Below are 18,414 nucleotides of genomic sequence, written 5' to 3'. Positions count from 1 at the left end.
TGACCTGCAGACCAGTGATCTTTAATGCATTCGCTTTATGTAAGAAGAAGTGTTTGAGTGTTCCAGGGATTCGTGCCCACATACCCTCTCGCCTGTGCGAGCTCTGCTTGGCCTCCTTTGGCCTCCCTCCTATAGCTCCGCGCCGGAGCGCTCTGACCTCCCCGAGCAGGTCGTGAGGCTCATTTGGTACGAGGCGCCGCATCTCCAGCTTTTTCGGATTGACGTGTTGCATTGTTCTTTTCCCATGTAAAGAGAAGCATTTATAGCGTAACAATGCATGTTAAATCGCTCATTGCCTCTATTAACACATCACTCCCACTATTGCCAAACAAAATTCTTTGCTAATTCTCTTAATTAAACGTGAGCCACCACTGACGGTGACAACATTGGAGCTTTAACTCCATTCTTCCAGTTTCTTTCTACATACAGTGTTTTGTGTCTCAGGGGCCCCATTTTATTTTATATGTAGCCTTGATTGGATTACCATCCCTCTTTTTTTTCCATCGCTCATTCTGTGGCTCTTTTGATTATCCCCCCCCCCCCCCCCCACTCCTGCCATTTTCCCAGCCCCAGCGGCAATTGCAGTGGACTGGAAGCGGCGGAGACCATGCATCGCGGCGGGGGTGTTAATGAATTCCTGTGGGCTGCTAAATGAGGACTTAAAGTGCTGCCGCCACGTAGTTTGACATTTCAGAGCTTCTGGTGGAGTTTTAAATCCCTGCCTCTGCAAATGTCACTCGCTGACTCTGGAACGGCTGACCGTGTGAATGGAGGCTGTGGTTGGCGTCGGCTATAGATTGGGAGAAAATGAATTTGTGTGGCTTTAACGGCTGTTTTTTCACTGTGTGTGTGTGCCACCCTGTTACTTAAGCTAATTGTGTTATTCTGTCTTCCATCCCTCCAGCTACGTCAGATGGGACGCGTCAAGGCCTGGATAGCATGAGAGGCGGAGTGTGTGCCACGCAAGGCATGAAGGTGGTCCTGAAAGTGGGGCAGAGTAAGTCTCGTCAACTCCCTTGTCCTACATTACTTTCTCTCTCTCTCTTACACACACACACAGACACACATGTGAGACCCCCCCCCCCCCCGCCCCCCCCTCTCCCTCCAGCCCCTCTATACAAAACACTCTTCTTCACACGCTCACTCATAACTCACACGTTTTGATTCATGCTCCACGCACAATCGCGCTCTCATACGGGTGAGTTTGGGTGTTGTGAAGTGGAGGTTGTATGAGGTACTTGTCCATAGTCTGCGAATCATACCTCCAGTTGATGGAGTTTGGAGAAACAGACCAGAGTACCAGCAAGGGAGCGAAGCAATGTGCTGGTGTGGACACAGCAAAACTAGACTTGTTTTACACATCTAAGGAAATCGATGTCAGTTTAAATGTACACTGTATTTTGAATGTTTTTTCTGCTTTACCTTGACATCGAAGAGTTATACAGACTATGTTTCAGACGAGGAAGTGAAGCCGATAGCTGTGCTCTCTTCAAAGCAACCACATTTAAAAAAATTGCACCCCTAAGAACACAGGAGGTGCTGGTTAACCACTGCCTCGATCGGTTAGTTTGTGTGTGTGTAATACTGTGACTTTGATCTTTAAATCGTCCTGATTCCCTAAAGTCACTAACTAACTAACCGACAGAGGCAGCGCTAAAACAGATACCCCAATATTGCAGTTTTTTTAATTGAGTCTGGCAGCTTTAAAGAAAGTGCATGGACAGCTTCCGTCATCCGTAGCAAAATATTCTAGATATACGTCCATGTGCAGCGGTGCATTTCTGTAAACTGTGGCCCCCCCAAACTGCACCTTCACCGCAAAGTAGGACCACAGCCACCGGCTCCGGGCCCACTGCATCTCACGCCATCTCCCCTCGGCACAACGCACGCCTCGCCTGACATGCAGCCTCGTCCACCTCTAAACCGTCCCTCTTATCTTCCCCCCCCCCCCCCCCCCTAACACACACCAACTCATTCCTGTGTTCTCTCTGAGCGTATTAGGGCTCGTTAAGTGGTGAGAACAGCAGAGAAGTGTGGGATCAGTCAGCTCTAATGAGCCCTGTTGACTCCCTTCTCACTTTCCCTTTTAACCGCTAGTGACTCATGCTGGACACACACACACACACACACACACACACACACACACACACACACTCAAACGCACGCGTTGCAGCTTGCCTGTCCATGTGAGGGATGTACATCAAGCTAAGCTCACACATAGACACGAGCACATACATGTCGGGCAGGCTCGCGGACACACACACACACGCACACACACACACACACACGCATCGTACATTTCCCCACATTGCTGACCTGCTGGCAAGCGCACGATAACAAAAATACTTCATTCGGCGCTGGAGCCCACAGTCTGAGGTGATTTTTAATGGCTCGTAGCTGCACACACTCCTAATCTGTTTGAGGGAGAAAAATAAAACGTTACAGGTAATGGCCCTCACATGCAGGCTTTTTTAGAAAAGCACTAACTAAAAAAGGCCCATTTAAGCGTTTTCCCTGACGTGCGCATGCCTACACATAATAGGCACCTGTCCTTCACACGACCTGCCCCCCCCCACAACCCCACACACACACACACAAATACTCTCCCCTGTTATAAAGCCTAGTGTGCTGTAGGTGCACATTGCAAGTGGAGCTGATGTGACTCCTATCAGCCAATAAGATCAGCACAGTCAGCTCAGCTCAACACACTTTCTTTCCGGGCCCTTTTTCACCAAGGGGGCGATGGAAACGCTACCTTCCCCACACGCACATATTCAAACCCCTCTGCCCAACTCCCTTTTCTCTATTTTTTTTAAGTACTTTTAGTTTGAGAAAACTTGCTTGCTTTGTTCTTCAAATTTCCCGTTTCTCCCTCTTCCCTCCACCTTTCACTTTGCGCGTTGGCCACCGCTCCTTCCAAATCTCCCCTCTCTGTTATTTTCTACTCTTTTTCTGTCTTCCTCTTTTATCTGCTCTGTGGCTGAAAGGTCACGTCTGTGTTGTTTATCATCTAAATAAGCGGCGTGCTGCCTCATGGTGATCCCTGATGAGATATGCAGCTTTTCTTCTCTCCGAGGATCACACAAGCACACACACACACACACACACACACACTTGTACCCTTGCCCCACACACAAACAGTGACCTGCATTCCCTGATTTTATTCTTTATCTATATTGCTTGTTGTCCGTCTCACACACACACACACCGCCTGAACCTCCCTGCGCTGCCCAACACACAGCATTTTCTATTGATCCAGACTGCACACCGCCCCTAACTTCTGTTTGGTCGACTGTCATGAGGGAGCCGCGAGCCAATAGCTCTACTCTTCTCTAAATGTCAGCATGTATAGGTTGTGGCTGTGCACACACACACACACACACACAAATTCAGCAGTTGTGTGCATGGGGCATAATGCGGTGTTAGATTTTTACTGTATAGTTTTGTCCATAAGCACCCCTGTGGTCACATCCATTTTGCTCTCCCCCTGTTGCCGCAGTGACCGATAACAGACTTTCTTTTTAAAATGTTGCATGAACTGCAGAGCTGAGTAGTCCTGTATCCCAATATAAATCCCTATTCTTGCACCCCACTGTCGGCCAGATGGCTTCGGAAGCGAACGAAATGATTATTTTCTCAACCATCTCTTTCAGCACCGAGGAGTGGCACTTGTACATTAGCTGCATCTGTGTGTGTGTGTGTGTGTGTGTGTTTGCATGTGTCACATAAACGCACTTTAATGGCATCACCATTACTGAGGGCTTGCTAGACAGATGGCCTGATTTAGTGACTACAGATTACAAGCCGTTATGGCCTTGTGTAAATTAATTCTGGCCAAAACAACGAGCAGCCCCTCCATAGTTTGCCATTCAAAGAAATGGAAAAGTGTTGATACACGGCACATAGAAGCCCGATCAATAAATGCCTCCTCATAATGGGTAAAGAAGGGGGCAAAGCTGTATTTACAGCTCTTCCATCTCAATTTCTCTCTCTGGCTTGCGCCCTCTCTTTGCTGATAATATTGGTTGCAAATCCGACAGCCTTGACTGTTGTTATCTTGGTCTCCCTTCCACCCTGCTCATAATTCACCCTTATTTTCCTCCACAGGCCCATATGGGCTGCCCCCGAAGAAGGAGCCGCCAGCAGGACGCACCACCAGCAGAAACCCAGGTGAGCAGGAGCCCAAGTGACAATAATCCTCTGCGGATCTATCCACAAAACGGATGAAGGGAAAAGAGTGGTGGATAAAATGAGAGGGAGGGAGGGTTCGTTGGGGGAGGGGGGGAGGCGACAGATGGAGAATGTGCAGCGGTGACATGTGTGGATCTCTCTATTTAATTCCACATCTTTCTCTCTCTTCTCTGCCGTATATATATATATCGCTCTCCTCCCGGTCTCCCCAGGCCCGGGCCCTCCGAGCTAAGTGCTGCAGGCGGGCTGCAGACGGCTAATAGCTACCTTGGGAGAAGGAAGCAAAAAGAGAGGGAGGAGAAGGGGAGAAAGGGGGGAGAGGGCAGCAGGAGAGATGGCTGGACCGGCGGCGACATTTCAGAGAGTTATACTGTCATTAGTTTGGGTAGCCTGGATTCTCTAGTTCCGTCAAGAGGGAGAATTAAAGGAATCAGGATTACGGAAAGATGAGGGAAGAGAGGACGAGGAGACAGGGGAGTGATGGAGCAGGCCGGGGTAGAAGTGGGAGACACACAAGAAGGAAAAAGTCAAGAATAATTGAAACGCAAAGAGGAGCGGGGAATAGAACAAGGAGATGGAAATGGAGAGAGGCTCGATTCGTACTCTTCCCTCAAAGTCATCCAGCGGAGGAGAAATGATGGGCTCTGAGTCTCCCTTTCTGTATTTGCTTTTGGTGGTAAATACGTATACTATATTCCACGCGTCAATCACGGCCTTCACACATTGTCCAGTGATTTGTCCATACCTTACTCACGTGAGAACAGCACGTGTGAAGTGAGCCACAATAGCGTGCATTGTTTGTCCTACAATGACACACTACAAGACTGATCTGCATCACAAACATTTGGATTTTACACATTTTGAATACTCACACAAGGACGAATTAGCGCACATTTATCTGAAATGATTGTTTTTATTCCTGACACAACATCTATGCCAACATTTCGAATTCACGTGTGAGTCATTTCAGCTGTTAACTGGAATATTGTGGGTTTTGTTTGTCCCCTGTGATCCTCTCTAGGGATGTAAACTAACACTATTGCGTCATATGAACCCCCCTCTCAAGGAATTAAACCACAAAGACATCATCCACAGGATCTAAGATATCCATTTATCATAATGGATCATAAATCCCAAAGATCTACCTTTTACGGAGTTACCTCAAAAAGCAATTCCTTTTTTCCGAAATAACGACCTTGTAACAAAAGACAAGCAGTTCTATAAAGGAACAATTATCTTTTTACGCTATTACCCCCGTAAGCCAAAGTAAAGCATGTATCTACTCTTTTTACTGTACCAGCTCACCTGGGCGACATCAATATTTGCATCTTGTGCTCTCACAAACATCTGCCTTTTTTTATCAACCACAAGACACATACAAAATATATGTCATTTGATTTTGGTTTCAATATTTCCCATGAATCATAAGAACTGGTCTCGTAATCCTTATATTCCGACAATACATTTGACTCGTCTGCACCATGCAAAGAGCAAGCGGCAGTAGTAAGCATGATGTTTGAATTTAGCCAGATGCAAACACATGAGGTGTGGATAGTTTCAGATGGAATATCCTTGCATTTATTCCCATCAACTAGTTTTCACCAGAGAAGTTGAGCAGTGCAAAATAAAGCTGCTGTTTTATTTATACTTCATGACTGGACATTGTGTGTGGTTGTAAACAACTTTAAATCTAGACCCCGCCCACTCCATGTTGGGGTTTATCCAATTTTATGAAATAAACAAACATAGATACTGATTAGATAATAGCTTTGCATAACATCCTTAATCCTCTCATTGGTCATGGCGATGGTTATTCGCTTAATACAAACAACCTGATGGAAACAGCCACAAGATCTTAGCAAAAGTTTTTTTTTTAAACAGTGCTTTTGAATCTTGTAACCCTTGTAAAGCAGGTGTTGTCATGTCCCGTTTCACTCCATCCTTAAAAAAAGCATACATAAAAAGAGCACAGATGCCCGGAGTATGTGCAATACACATGGATAGAGAAAAATAAAAAATGGTGTGGGAAGCAGCAATGAAATGCCACGATGTGTCAGAGTTACTGGTGCTCTATTAATGATCAAATGTTCTCGGGTCTCCTTTAATGTATTCCTTCAGGCTGTTGATGGAAACACGCACTGATTCACACTTGGTTCTGACATTTTAACAAATTTGTGTAGTGAAAAATCATAGTGTCTTGACTCTTTCTCGTTTTAAAAAAGAATGTAAAAAAAACAAAAAAACATAAGACCAACTATGTGAACTCGAGTCAAGAAATGGAGGAGGGAGTACAGCTGTTGTCACTTCGACCTGTTTCATTTTTAACCTGTTGGAAGTCTCTCTCTTAAGGCGAAATTCACCTATTAAATAATTAAGAGCGACCAAAGGGGAATAAAAGGTGGTTAATAAAGTCTGAATAAAAAAAAAAAAAACACAGGAGGGCGTGAGAGGTGTAAAATATAGGGAAAGATGGCGTAGGAGGAGAGGTGAGGAGAACCGGTGAAAGGGGGGCATCCTAATGGAGATGGAGCCTGAGCGATGTTGGGTTAATGGAGGGAGGAAGAAAGCGGGAGGAGGACAGGGGAGCATAATCGATGGCCGGCATTAGCGCTTTGCTCCAAGTCAGTCCGGCGTGGCGGGGCGCGGGGGTGGGGGGGCGCCGAAAAACCAGCGGGGGGGGGATGAGGTGCGTCCGCACGTATTTCCTCGCCTGCCCGTGGACGTCCATGCGTTTGTGTTGCTAGGCACTGAGCTCGGAGCAAGGTGGGTCATTACGGCTGCAATAACCCGCAGATGGAGAGAGCCGCGGAGCGGAGGGAGGCCGCGGAGGCGGAGGAAGCGCCGCGCAGAGACCGACAGGGAGAAGAGGAAAGGGATGTGTGCCGGGAATAATAATAGACCAATCCAAAGTCTCTATATAGCAGGCACTCGCATTACCGGCCTCAACCAGTTTGCCACACACATACACACAAGCCCCCCCCCCCCCTCCCTCCTCCCTCTATACAGTGATGCACACACACACACACACACACACGCGCGCGCGCTTTCCGGACCATCTTTCACCTGCTGAGTTCTGACCCGACCTCCCGTTGAGAAAGCTGTGAGCTCCGAGGCTGTGAAGATCTTTAAGTTTCAGGCAGACACACAACGGACAGACGCAGAGTGTGCGACCGACAGCGCGGTAATCAGACGGGCAGATAACGGAGAAAAAAAAAACGAGAGAGACGGGCAGGTGTGTGGTGATGGCGGTTGGAGCCGGACGCGGAGGCTCTCCTCACGCGGCTTAGCTGTAACGCTAAGTAAATACAGTTGTTACGGCGAGGGGGGAATAGAGTGCGTTGCCTTGATGCGCGCTGCCAGGCGGCATCCACCAGAGTCTGTGCTTACGTCCCTCTTGCATTTTCTAAGAGGAGGCCAACACGTGAGCGTCTGTGCTGTCCGCCGCGTTCCTCTGAGCTAAACCCCCGCCATTACCCACAGAGCCATAAGGATCGCTATGTTTATTTAAGAGCTCATCAAAACTTAAATTGCAAAAAAAGCAAGCTGTGTAATCGCCCCGGCGTATTTGCGTTGATTAATGGCTGTGTGTAAAACCGCCTGTGATACCAGAGTGAGATTGTTCTGTGATTCGTTGCAGGCGGTGCGAGGAACTCCTCCCAGGGGCCCACTGCCGATGACGAGAACGGGCCCCTGCAGCCCTCCAACGTGGCCCTGATCGCCGGCGCCGCGGGGGGCTCGGCCTTCCTCCTGCTGGTGACGGCCGTGATCTGCGTGGTGTGCTACAGGCGGCGCCACGCCAAGCACTCGGACACCCACCACCCGCCGCTGTCGCTGTCCTCCCTCACCAGCCCCAAGCGGGGAGGGGGCGGGGGCCTCGGCAGCTCCAACAACAATGGCTCCGAGCCCAGCGACATCATCATCCCCCTGCGGACGTCGGACTCGGCCTACTGCCCGCACTACGAGAAGGTGAGCGGAGACTACGGACACCCCGTCTACATCGTCCAGGAGATGCCTCCTCAGAGCCCCGCCAACATCTACTACAAAGTATGAGACGGCCGCCCGCTCCGGCCGACTGGACACGCCCACCTCCCTCTAATCCGCACCAACCAATCCCCCCCTCCGCCCCCCCCCCCCCCCCCCCCCCGCCCCCCGTCCAAATGAAGCTGCAGCAGAGCTCGCCATCACAGCTCCGATCCCAAACCCCTCAATACTACCAGTATTGCCCCACGAGCCCCCACCCTCCCAAAAAAACCTCCCCTCCACACACCTTACCACTCGCTGCCGGGCCCACAGTTGTGTTCCTAGCAGAATAAACCCCACCCGCCCACCCGCCCGCCCGCCCCGTTCTCACACACGGGGCCACAACGTGTGTGTTCAGGGCAGTTTCGTATCGGTCGGGCCTACTTAACAAGGCCCTCACGAATGGGCACGAGCCTCTGAGAGCCCCCTCTCCTGTTAACTCGGAGGAAAGCGAGACCCGCCCGTGCCGAATTGAAGAGGGGTCCCCCCCCCCCCGTAAGGCCAGCGTGTGTTTGTGCGCGTGGAAGCACACTTTGTCCCCAGGAGGACGGACCTGGCGCTGGGACTTGCAATGTTTTAAAAAAGAAAGAGGAAAAAAAAATTGAGATGAAAGGACTATAACAAAAGAGAAACTCCTGGATCCCACTTAGCGCCGGAGATACCTGCCTAGCCCACTGCCCCCACCCCCTCAGAGCTCCATCAGCCAACCAGAGACCGGCCCCTGCCACTAACTCACCAATAGGGTTCTAGTTTGTTTGTGATTTTTCTCCTGAGAAAAATAGGGGCCTCGGACTCACCCAATCAGCAAGCTCTTCGGGGGTCACATGGCCCAGGCCCAGGCCCGAGTCTGAGGATTTCCGGGCAATCAGAGACATTCAGAATCTTGTATATTTTAATAATGTGTGTGTGTGTGTGTGTGTGAGACTGCGAGTGTGCATACACATTGGATAATAATTATGGCGCTGCTGCTCCACATTAGACGTGTGTGTGCAGTTAGTGTGCTTCAGTACAGCCAGTTTTGCATATGAGGTCGCATATGCGTGTGTGGGGTTCAGTTTGTGTGTGCGCTTTGTGTGTGAGTGACTGTGCGTATGTGTGCGTTCTTTAGACGTGTCTTAAATACCAAAACACAAAATAGTGAGCGAATATCAAAAAAAGTGAGATTTTTTATCGCTATCAACACTTATAGATTATATATATGAATATCCAGTAAATCATTTCTAGATGTTTTTTTTCTTCAGTTTTCTATTGTTTTATTATTTTTATCTGTTAAAATACACTTCCGTTGCTAGACATTTTTTCTCTGTTGTTTTTGTTTTTCACAATTTATAGCAGCCTTATTTCCTTCCTTTTCCCTTTGCATTGTATATTAATTTAATCCCTTTTTTCAAATTCTCCCGGCGAACAGAGGTTGTGTCCCTCTTCCTCTCTTCCCCCCCTGCCATTCACCTCCTCCCCCTTTTTCTCCCCCCCCCCCCTCCCTCTCCCCTCTAGGGTCTCTGAACTCTGTGTATATTTTTATAGCTCCTTGTACTATGCTGTAGTTTTGAAGTTTAGACCTCGTTTGTGGAAGTGTTGAGGTAGAACCATCTATGAAAGTTTTTTTTTTCTTTTTTTTCTTTTTTTCTTCAGATGCTTTTTTTTCAAACGCAGAAGTGAAAAGAAGTGGGAAATGGGAGGGGAGGGGGGGGGGGGGGGGGTGGGGTCGGGATGGGAGGGGGCTGAGAGGGGATGAAATGAAAGAATAAAGGAAAAAGAACAGGGGGAGAGAGAGAGAGAGAGAGAGAGAGTGCTGTCTGGGGAGGAGGAATAAAGCCGCGTCTGAATGCAGAAGTTAAAGAAAAAATAAGAAAGGGAGGGAGACAAGGGAAGAAAAGACTGTGAAGGAATTGCACTCTAAAGGAAAAGAAGCTGAGGGGAGGATGGGAGCGGCAGGAGTGAGAGATGAAGGATCCCTTTGGAAGGAAGGACAGAGGGAGCAAATGACCACAGTGGCTGGCTAAGGAGAGAGACATTTTCTTTGAACGGAGGGGTTTCGGACCGACGGACCAACAGCTGAAACACATTTTTTGGAGGAGATTGAACTTTAACCACGGAAAGGACAGATCTCATCTGTCACACACTCTCTGAGAGAGAGACACACACACACACACACACACACACTACATCTACTGTGTCCCACTCAACGTCAACCTGAGGTGGCGCATTTCGGATTTGCTCCTCATTTCCGCCAACGTTTGTGTTGCGATGCATCACACGCCCTCTGTTTGTTACACAAGCACACACAGTGCACTGCTAGCCCGCGGACACACACACACACACATGAGAGAACCCCCACCTACTCTCCCAATGCAGTCACCCCACTCATTTTGACACACACACACACACACACACACACACACACACACACACACACCATCCCACACAACCCAACACAGATTTCACACCTTTTAATGACTGTCCCAGATGCCTACTGATTGCATTGAGCGACATGCATTCTCTCTCTCTCTCTCTCTCTCTCTCTCTCTCTCTCTCTCTCTCTCTCTCTCTCTCTCTCTCTCTCGCTTTCTCTCACGCGCTCAGCCACACTCGACAGGAACGCTGATTGCTTTCATATGACTCTATTTCTGTGGCCGAGACTGACCCGACGGACACGGGACAGATGAAAAGAGCGCTTGTGCTCTCCACTCTTTCACACGCCCTCACGCACAAACACACACACACAGCGGAGCTAGTGCCCAGCACCTCAACGTCGAGGGCGAAAAACACAAAGCTGTGTTCAGAGGTGCAATATGTTCACATGTGCATACTAAAAAATTTTAAAAAATCATTTTAAAATGCAGTTTTGTGTTGCTCAGACATGTTTATGGCTTTTGTGTAAAATGGGTGGTAATGGAAAGGCTCAAGCTTTTTATTTCTTTCAGACACACACATAAGGCCTCCAGTGACGTAGACATGTTTTGTGTGTGAAGCTAGTGTTAAATCTGGACCTGACGACATTTCTCAACTGTGTTTTGTATCAGTATCTAACATTGTATAAGGATCTTTCATACTTTAGTGTCACATTTGTCTGAAATGGATTTGTTCAACACACAATGATGATGTTCAGATAAGTTTTTATACCATAAATGAGTTTGGATTGTATTTGACTGTATCTAAATTGATTTTAAAGATGAAATGAAGGGGAAAAACTCCTAATTCTTCTTTTTGTACAACTGACAACTTGTGTTTTATTCCTTTCAATTTAGTTTTTATGTACGCTGTTAAGTCTGTGTCTATTTAAACATGCTCAGAGTACCTAAAATATCCTCCAAGCCAAATGAAGTGTCTGTTCCCCTCCTTCCTCTGCGACAACTTCTGCAACTCCAAAATCCCAAAATGACAGTATTTCGTTCAAAGATGGCCACTGCCACTGCGAGGAGGAAAAACAAAACGCCTCGGACTTCACGACGTCAAATTTCCACGAAGAAGCCACTGCCCTGTTTTCAGCCCCCTACGCCCCCCCCCCCTCCTCCGAGCAGAATGCTGAGTATCTCTTGGACTCAAGTTTTAGTGTTTTTTTGTTTTTTTTTCTTCTGCTTTTGTTTGCTTTCCACGTCGGTGTTTTTTCAAAGTGGTGTGGGTGGCGCTCACTGCTTGTGTTTGACTGGTCGACTCGACGCGTGTTGGCGTTCCTAAGGACCGCGGACACGACCACCGGTTGTCATGTTGAAAAGAGAAAGAAGAAAGTGGAAAGAGAGGGAAAAAAAAAAATAATGAAGCAGCTACCGCCGAGCTCCCTCACCTCTCCGTCTTTGAAAGCGAGTGTGTGTGTGTGTGTGTGTTCACATGTGAGTGTGCGTTTCTTTGTGCCGATAGACAGCGAGTGGAGGCCGCGGAGCGAGGTGGCTATCGTGTGTAACGTGTTGAGACTTTGTATTTTGGGACAACTCTGTCTGAGAAGGTTTTTTTGTGTCCTCTCCTCCTCTTCTCCTCACCCCCTTGTCTACTCATCATGGCGACCCGTTCCCTCCTTGCTCTCTCCCTCCCTCGTCCACTTGCTCCCCCCCGAACCCCCCTCCCCCCCCCCCCCCACCACCCCTCCCACCTTCCCAAACACACCTCAAAAGAGAGGAAAAAACTAGTACATTCCTGGTTTGGAAAAAAAGGTTGAATAAAAAAACAAACAAAAATGTTTAAGCACCACTCTCTTGGTCCAGTTGTCTCATTCATTATTTGGTGAGAGGCCGCTGAGGTCTTTTGTCCTGCTACTGTGTGTGTGTGTGTGTGTGTGTGTGTGTGTGTGTGTGTGTGTTCCTGAGGCCCACTGGTAACCCTGCCTTTAGTAGAAGGTCTCTTTCCTTATCTCCACTTTGGGTTTGTCTCAGCAGGGGCTCATTCACTGCCTCTGCTAATAACACTGCCATTCAACACACACACACACACACACACACACACACACACACACACACACACACTTACACTCTGGCTCTCCTACTGGCGTTATCAACAAGTTATCAAACCCGGCTTCGTTCGTGCTGAGTGTTGCTTGGCAACGTATTGACAGAGCTGATTTCATTCTGTGTCTGCCTCTCTAACTCCCCTCTTCCTCCTCCATTTCCCCCTCTCCCTCTCTCTCCTTTCTCTTTCTCTCCCGCTCCTAGCTTTGTGGCATGTTTCTATGGTAACTGTTGGCATCTTTTTCCCCCTTTCCAGCTTTCGTTTCATCCGGTTGTGAATGTATGTGCGTGTGCGTGTGTGTGTGTGTGTGTGTTTTTTTAAGGCCCTTCCGGAGCGTGGCGTGCCATCAGGGTGGCCTATAGGGCAAGATGACCAGGCAGCGGCCTCTCCTCTTTGATCTGCGATGTGTGAGAGTGGATCACATGCCACACACGCACATTCACTCACCCCAAGCTGCACAAAGACCAGCACATGTCTGCATGTAATCCTGTGCAGTGCCACACTATTGATCCTGGCAGTCACTTCTCACCGCCTCTGCCATGACAACCTGCCGTTGTGACTGAGGCCGAGCACAACAAACGTCCGTTGACCAGCAGCTGGCTGCTAATCTCCCGTTAACCTTTAGCCAGTGTCCCATTCGGCAGCGATTTCCCCCATACCTTTATAAATGCACGGCAGGTTTTTTTTTCAACCAATATCTCATTAAGCATAATCATAACGTGCTTGTGAACAAAACCGGTTATTTGCGGTGACTAGGCTTTGGAAATGAGTCGTAGTTTCTAATTAGAGTTGGAACAGATTTAAACCGTTTCCTGTCATTTCCCCCCCTAGTGTCTGTAGGCATTTTGACTTGCCAGAGCAGGAAAAGCACAGGTGTTACAAATGACATTTAAGGATAGATCTGTTCTAGGAAAGTGTCCCAGAAAGCCACGACAGTGAGATAATGAGCCGGCATGAACAACAGCACGACCCTGGAACTGAAGCAGGTAAACCCAGCTCCAAATTGTATTACCTTTGCCTGTGCTTTTTTCTGCTGTTACATGTCAAAAGGTCCAATTGTACAAAACTGGGACGCCATTGCCCACTGAAAACACCGAAGCTGCTGCGCGCCTCATGAACACTCACACAGGTGCCTTCACTTTAATCTGATTAGAGCTCTCCTCGGGACTGTGGGGATGAAACCAGCTAGCCAGCTCTCCTGTTCGTCCAGCCGGCCACACGTGTCTGTGCTGGGTCCAACACGCACCTCAAATTGATGATACTTAGTTCCGGATTATATCTTTTTGATGAGCACACTGAAACTGCAGCGTTAGGTCACCGGGAAATGTTTCTCATTCTTCAAAAGTGATGCAAAAGGACCTGAGTGAAACCCACAGGCGTGAGGATGTTTCTCAAGGTCAAATGCTGAAATTACCCACCGACAGCCTATGGCATACTGACGCTATACTATTTGAAACAATTTGCGGTCAAAATAGTTTTCTTTTTCTACTATACATATTGATCCTTACTTACAGAATGTCATTTCTCCATTCGAGCTGCATTAAAACCTTCTTTTTCAATTTCTTTGCATTTTCATGGCAATGCAACCCTTAAAACTCTTTACAACGTCAAAATTAACAACATGACCCTGGGAACACAGTGATAACATAATTAGCCTAAATACCATAAATATAAATACCCCGAATCTAAAAGACATGTTTCTCTTTCTTTATTAATCTTAATACATTTATACAGAGTTTGTAGACACTAGCTGTACGGCAATGAGCTCGTGGTGCTACCAGCTTTTGGGTGAACTGTCTCTTTAAGGCTTATACTATGCACTTTTTAGTTATCTTTTCTGATTCCTTTGTATCCCGTGACATTGTCATAGCCTGCCCTTTACACGGAAAAAAAGATGTCACTTGGGTGGCAGTTAATTAGTTCACCTGCAGAGTCGCTGGATGATCACCCCTGGATACCGATATAGGTAAAAGTAAAGAAGCCATGCCGACGATGCCAATCACTAAGTCTAATATCAAACCGGCAGGGTGATAACATTCGTTGAATGGCTCACCACGGTCGCTAATCCATGGAAACCAGCAGCAATATTCCCTTCAAAGAGGAACTAATGCTAATCTAATGGCTGTTAAGCTGTAATGAGTTTGTCTGCTTCTTTACAGTCGGGTTTAAAGGAGCCCTGTTCAGACTATCGGGACTGCTGTGGTCCCCTTATCATTACATGCTCATCATTACTCCTGCTAATCTGTTCTGCTCAATGCACACACAGATGAATATTAATGCCAAGGAGGATGATAGCCGGGCGTGTGAGCGTGCCGCTTGAACACACGCAGACAGATGCAGATAGGCGCCAAAAAGTTGCAGTGACACGCGCCGTGGCACACAAAGGCGAACACGTGCGCTTTGCCGAGCGAGACGCGCTGAGCCTCCTCTTCAACTCCGCCGAGGAAGGGAAGCTCGATCCGGAAACGCACGCACTCCGATGCTTTATTACAGCAGCCGAGCGATGGAAAAGAGAAAAGTGTCCGTTTTTTTAAGTGAAATCAATAGAGGGATAATCCCCTAAATTACATTTTGAAAAGCTTTTCTGCTGATGCGCAACTTAAAATCTAAAGCATTGGCCCTCTTGACTCCCCAAATAACAACCCCGAGTGAGATGCAGTTGAATAATGAGCGAAGGTCAAGAATAAGAGCAGAAGTGTGGACCTCTAAATCAAAGGAAATATAACCCAGGAATCTGCATAGTGAATCGGGGGCAGAGCGGCTGTGATTACAATGTCACTGTGATTAATGTAGTGTGGCGCCTTTCCACCCCGAGGAGGAGAGCTGCACAGAGTGCAGTGATGGCTCGCACCTGACGGACCTCAAATGTCACGTCATGATTGGAGAAGAGATGAAGGGTTAAAAAGGTCAAGGCGTTTGATTGGATGCAAAGGCGAAGGCCTTTCTGTGTGTGGCCAGACCTGGGGGCGGACAGATAGCTCTGGCAGAGGGTAATTAAACCTCGGCAGCAGAGGAGGAATTATCAGTCGGAAATCCATGGTTTTACAGCACTGATGCTGGCAGCAATTTCTCTGTGCCTCAAGATTACCCCCCCCCCCCCCCACACACACACACTCCCAGTCCCCCTCCCACCACCATCCTCTGCTCTCTCCTCTTTCACCACCTGTCTCCCACTGGTCGTTTGGCTTTTTTCTTCTTCTTCTTCTTCTTCTTCTTCTTCCTGCTCGCTCTCCCTCCCACCTCACTGGATCTTTCCTTTTTCCTTCCCTCCATCTCAGCGAGTGAGAAAATGTTGCGGTTAATAACGCGCCTGATGACAAGTGCAGCTGCTGTCTGCGAATGCAGAGTGGATGGAGAGCGAGTGAGAAGAAGAGGGAGGGAAGGGAAAACGGTTAGAAAATAGCGTGGTTTGGCGCAGCAGGTGGGAGGGGAGGCATGTTGCACATTATGCGTTTGGCTTGAGGATATGACAGCATTAATTTCAGATGATTAACTCGTTAATATTCCGGAGTGGACAGTCCACTGCGGTCCCTCGATGTTGGGGACATAGCACGCTTACGCTTGTCATGCAACATTCCTCCCCACTCACCCCCCCCCCCTTCTGCCAAATACACACACACTCAGACATAATTATGCAACACACACATCCTCAACTACTTTAGAAAGTTCTCAACATTCACAGCTTATCAACAATCATGCTTTACATTTCTTCAAATGCTGTAATCTACATGTCAAGTGTGCTTTTGAATTGCCTTTATGAAACTACAATCCCAATCGCTGAAGTATAGGCAATAATAAACCGGAATGTCACTCATAACATATTTATCCAGTTAATCGACCAATTGAAGATGAAGATGGAGATTAGATTAACTAACCTACTAACTATACTGTGAAAATATTTTTCCAGGAGTCACTTCCTCTTACACAAGAGGAGACTTACACATAAGAACAACACACAACTCAAGAACAACAAAGATCTTGTACACAAGTACATTCCACACTCGCACACAGGCACCCAAAGCAGATAAACAACCCAAGCAGACTTTATATAAACCGCATTCTCAGGGACATTTCAATCAAACCAAGAAAAACAAAGTCGTCCAGAGTTTGTTTCCGAAACACCCTTCTATTGTTTCATTTCATTGAAGTTTACCAGGAACCTCATTTATTTAAAAACTCCTCTTAGATTTTAAGCTCATTGTGAAGCCGAAGGAATAGGCTTTCTAACAAAAGAATCTGTGTATGTGGCGTCAGGGTGGTCTGGTGGTTGAAGAGTCCCACAGCCGAAGGACTGTGGGTACTTTGTACGCTGCTGAACCGGGCCAGTTGTACAATACTTCGAATAGGAGGGGGCCATAAAGTAACCAGAGACTGTTAATGTTAATACGAGCGTTCTTTTGGACTATCGGCCTTAACAGTGTGCCTGTAGTCAGGGCCTTCCACAAGGATGTGGTGTTATATCGGTGTAGGTTTCACTACTAATAGTGCAGTACTAGTAGTACTAATACAAATGTAGTTTTCATACAATAGCATCAACTGTTACATGACCCTCAAAATGACTTAGATGTGCACGTGCTTTACAGGTACAGAGCTGGCTTTCATGGGGCCAAACCAACCAATCCCGTACTAGTAAATTAATATGTATGAGGCCATTTTTATGATTAGTTAGAACGATGAGGACACGCTAAAATGCTTTATACGTGGTTGAAGTTGTGCAGTTTGGAAAATGCACAAAACAACCAAATCAGTTTGCATCTATTGTGGGGACTTTTCTTTCTCAGTGTTACATGACTATTGCACAAACCTGAGAGAAGTATTCAATGCTTGTAGTTGGTCTAATCGCTCTATACACCGCTACGCTACTCTTTCAAAGAAGGAAATTTATATGAAGGGACGCAAAGCCCAAGGCGTTTTCAGTCAGGTAATGATGAAACAATCACTGCATATTGAGCGCAGTTTAAGATCTGATGCACAAAAATAAACATTTGTATTTCTAACTGTGCACGACCACAAAGGACCTAATAAAATATTTTTTTATTATATTAACATTTCTTTGAAGCCAACACAAATACACAAAACACTTAATATTTAAAGTTATAAAAAGAAGGTAAAAAATGTAAATACTTCATCAGTCAGGTAAACACTCAATATGGTTCTCTGCAATGCAGTGGATTAAAGCATGAGTCTCCCGTCATTGGAATATTTGAGAATCCTCCAAAATCACAAGCAAATGCATTGTAATTTCTGCACCTTAAAGTATTTGTAGGTGAGATAATGAAGAATCAACACTTCAACGTTTTCCATTGTTTCTTACCCAGATTTCCACAGAAATGGCATCGCTGTTGTAAACCTACATCAAAGATAGCTTGGAGAGAGTTTTCCATCCCTAGAATCTCAAATCAGGAGAGAAAAAGCTCCAGTTGCGTAGAGGCTTTAGGGTGTACGGGTGCCAGACGAGCTGGATTAGTCTTAACAGCTGAAGCACGCAATTTGCTCTTGCGGTTGGTGATGAAGGGAGGCTTTTTGGATGAGCAGTGCTCGTCTTCGAGGGCTTGTTTGTGCCACAACTTGATTTGCATACATTTCTAAGGCTGAGATGAGAAATCTTCACTTATAGTTCAAGCAACCGAAGCGCAAAAAATATGCAGATAGCCGTCGGAAGGTGCTGTGGAAGTGAATCTACGGCAGCTGGATGCACTCTTCTGTTCCCGAAACATGACTTCTGACTTCCGGAGTGAAGATAGAACCTCCTTTATTAGAATG

At 47.1% G+C, this 18,414-nt stretch overlaps 1 protein-coding gene across 1 annotated transcript in view; it reads left to right on the top strand.

Annotated features, from left to right (window-relative positions):
- efnb3b (ephrin-B3b) overlaps positions 1 to 8,317 on the top strand; it is a 44,009-nt gene extending 35,692 nt beyond the window's left edge. The window contains exons 3-5 of the mRNA XM_062566355.1: positions 905 to 997; positions 4,108 to 4,170; positions 7,829 to 8,317. Coding sequence (XP_062422339.1) covers positions 905 to 997; positions 4,108 to 4,170; positions 7,829 to 8,241 — 569 coding nt within the window. The 3' untranslated portion in view covers positions 8,242 to 8,317. The remainder of the gene's footprint in view (positions 1 to 904; positions 998 to 4,107; positions 4,171 to 7,828) is intronic.
- The last annotated feature ends 10,097 nt before the right edge of the window (positions 8,318 to 18,414 follow it).

This window comes from Pungitius pungitius, chromosome 1, assembly GCF_949316345.1.
Source record: "Pungitius pungitius chromosome 1, fPunPun2.1, whole genome shotgun sequence".
Classification (NCBI taxonomy): domain Eukaryota; kingdom Metazoa; phylum Chordata; class Actinopteri; order Perciformes; family Gasterosteidae; genus Pungitius; species Pungitius pungitius.
The sequence above is the reverse complement of the archived record's forward strand: the minus strand, read 5'-3'. Positions and strand labels throughout refer to the sequence as shown.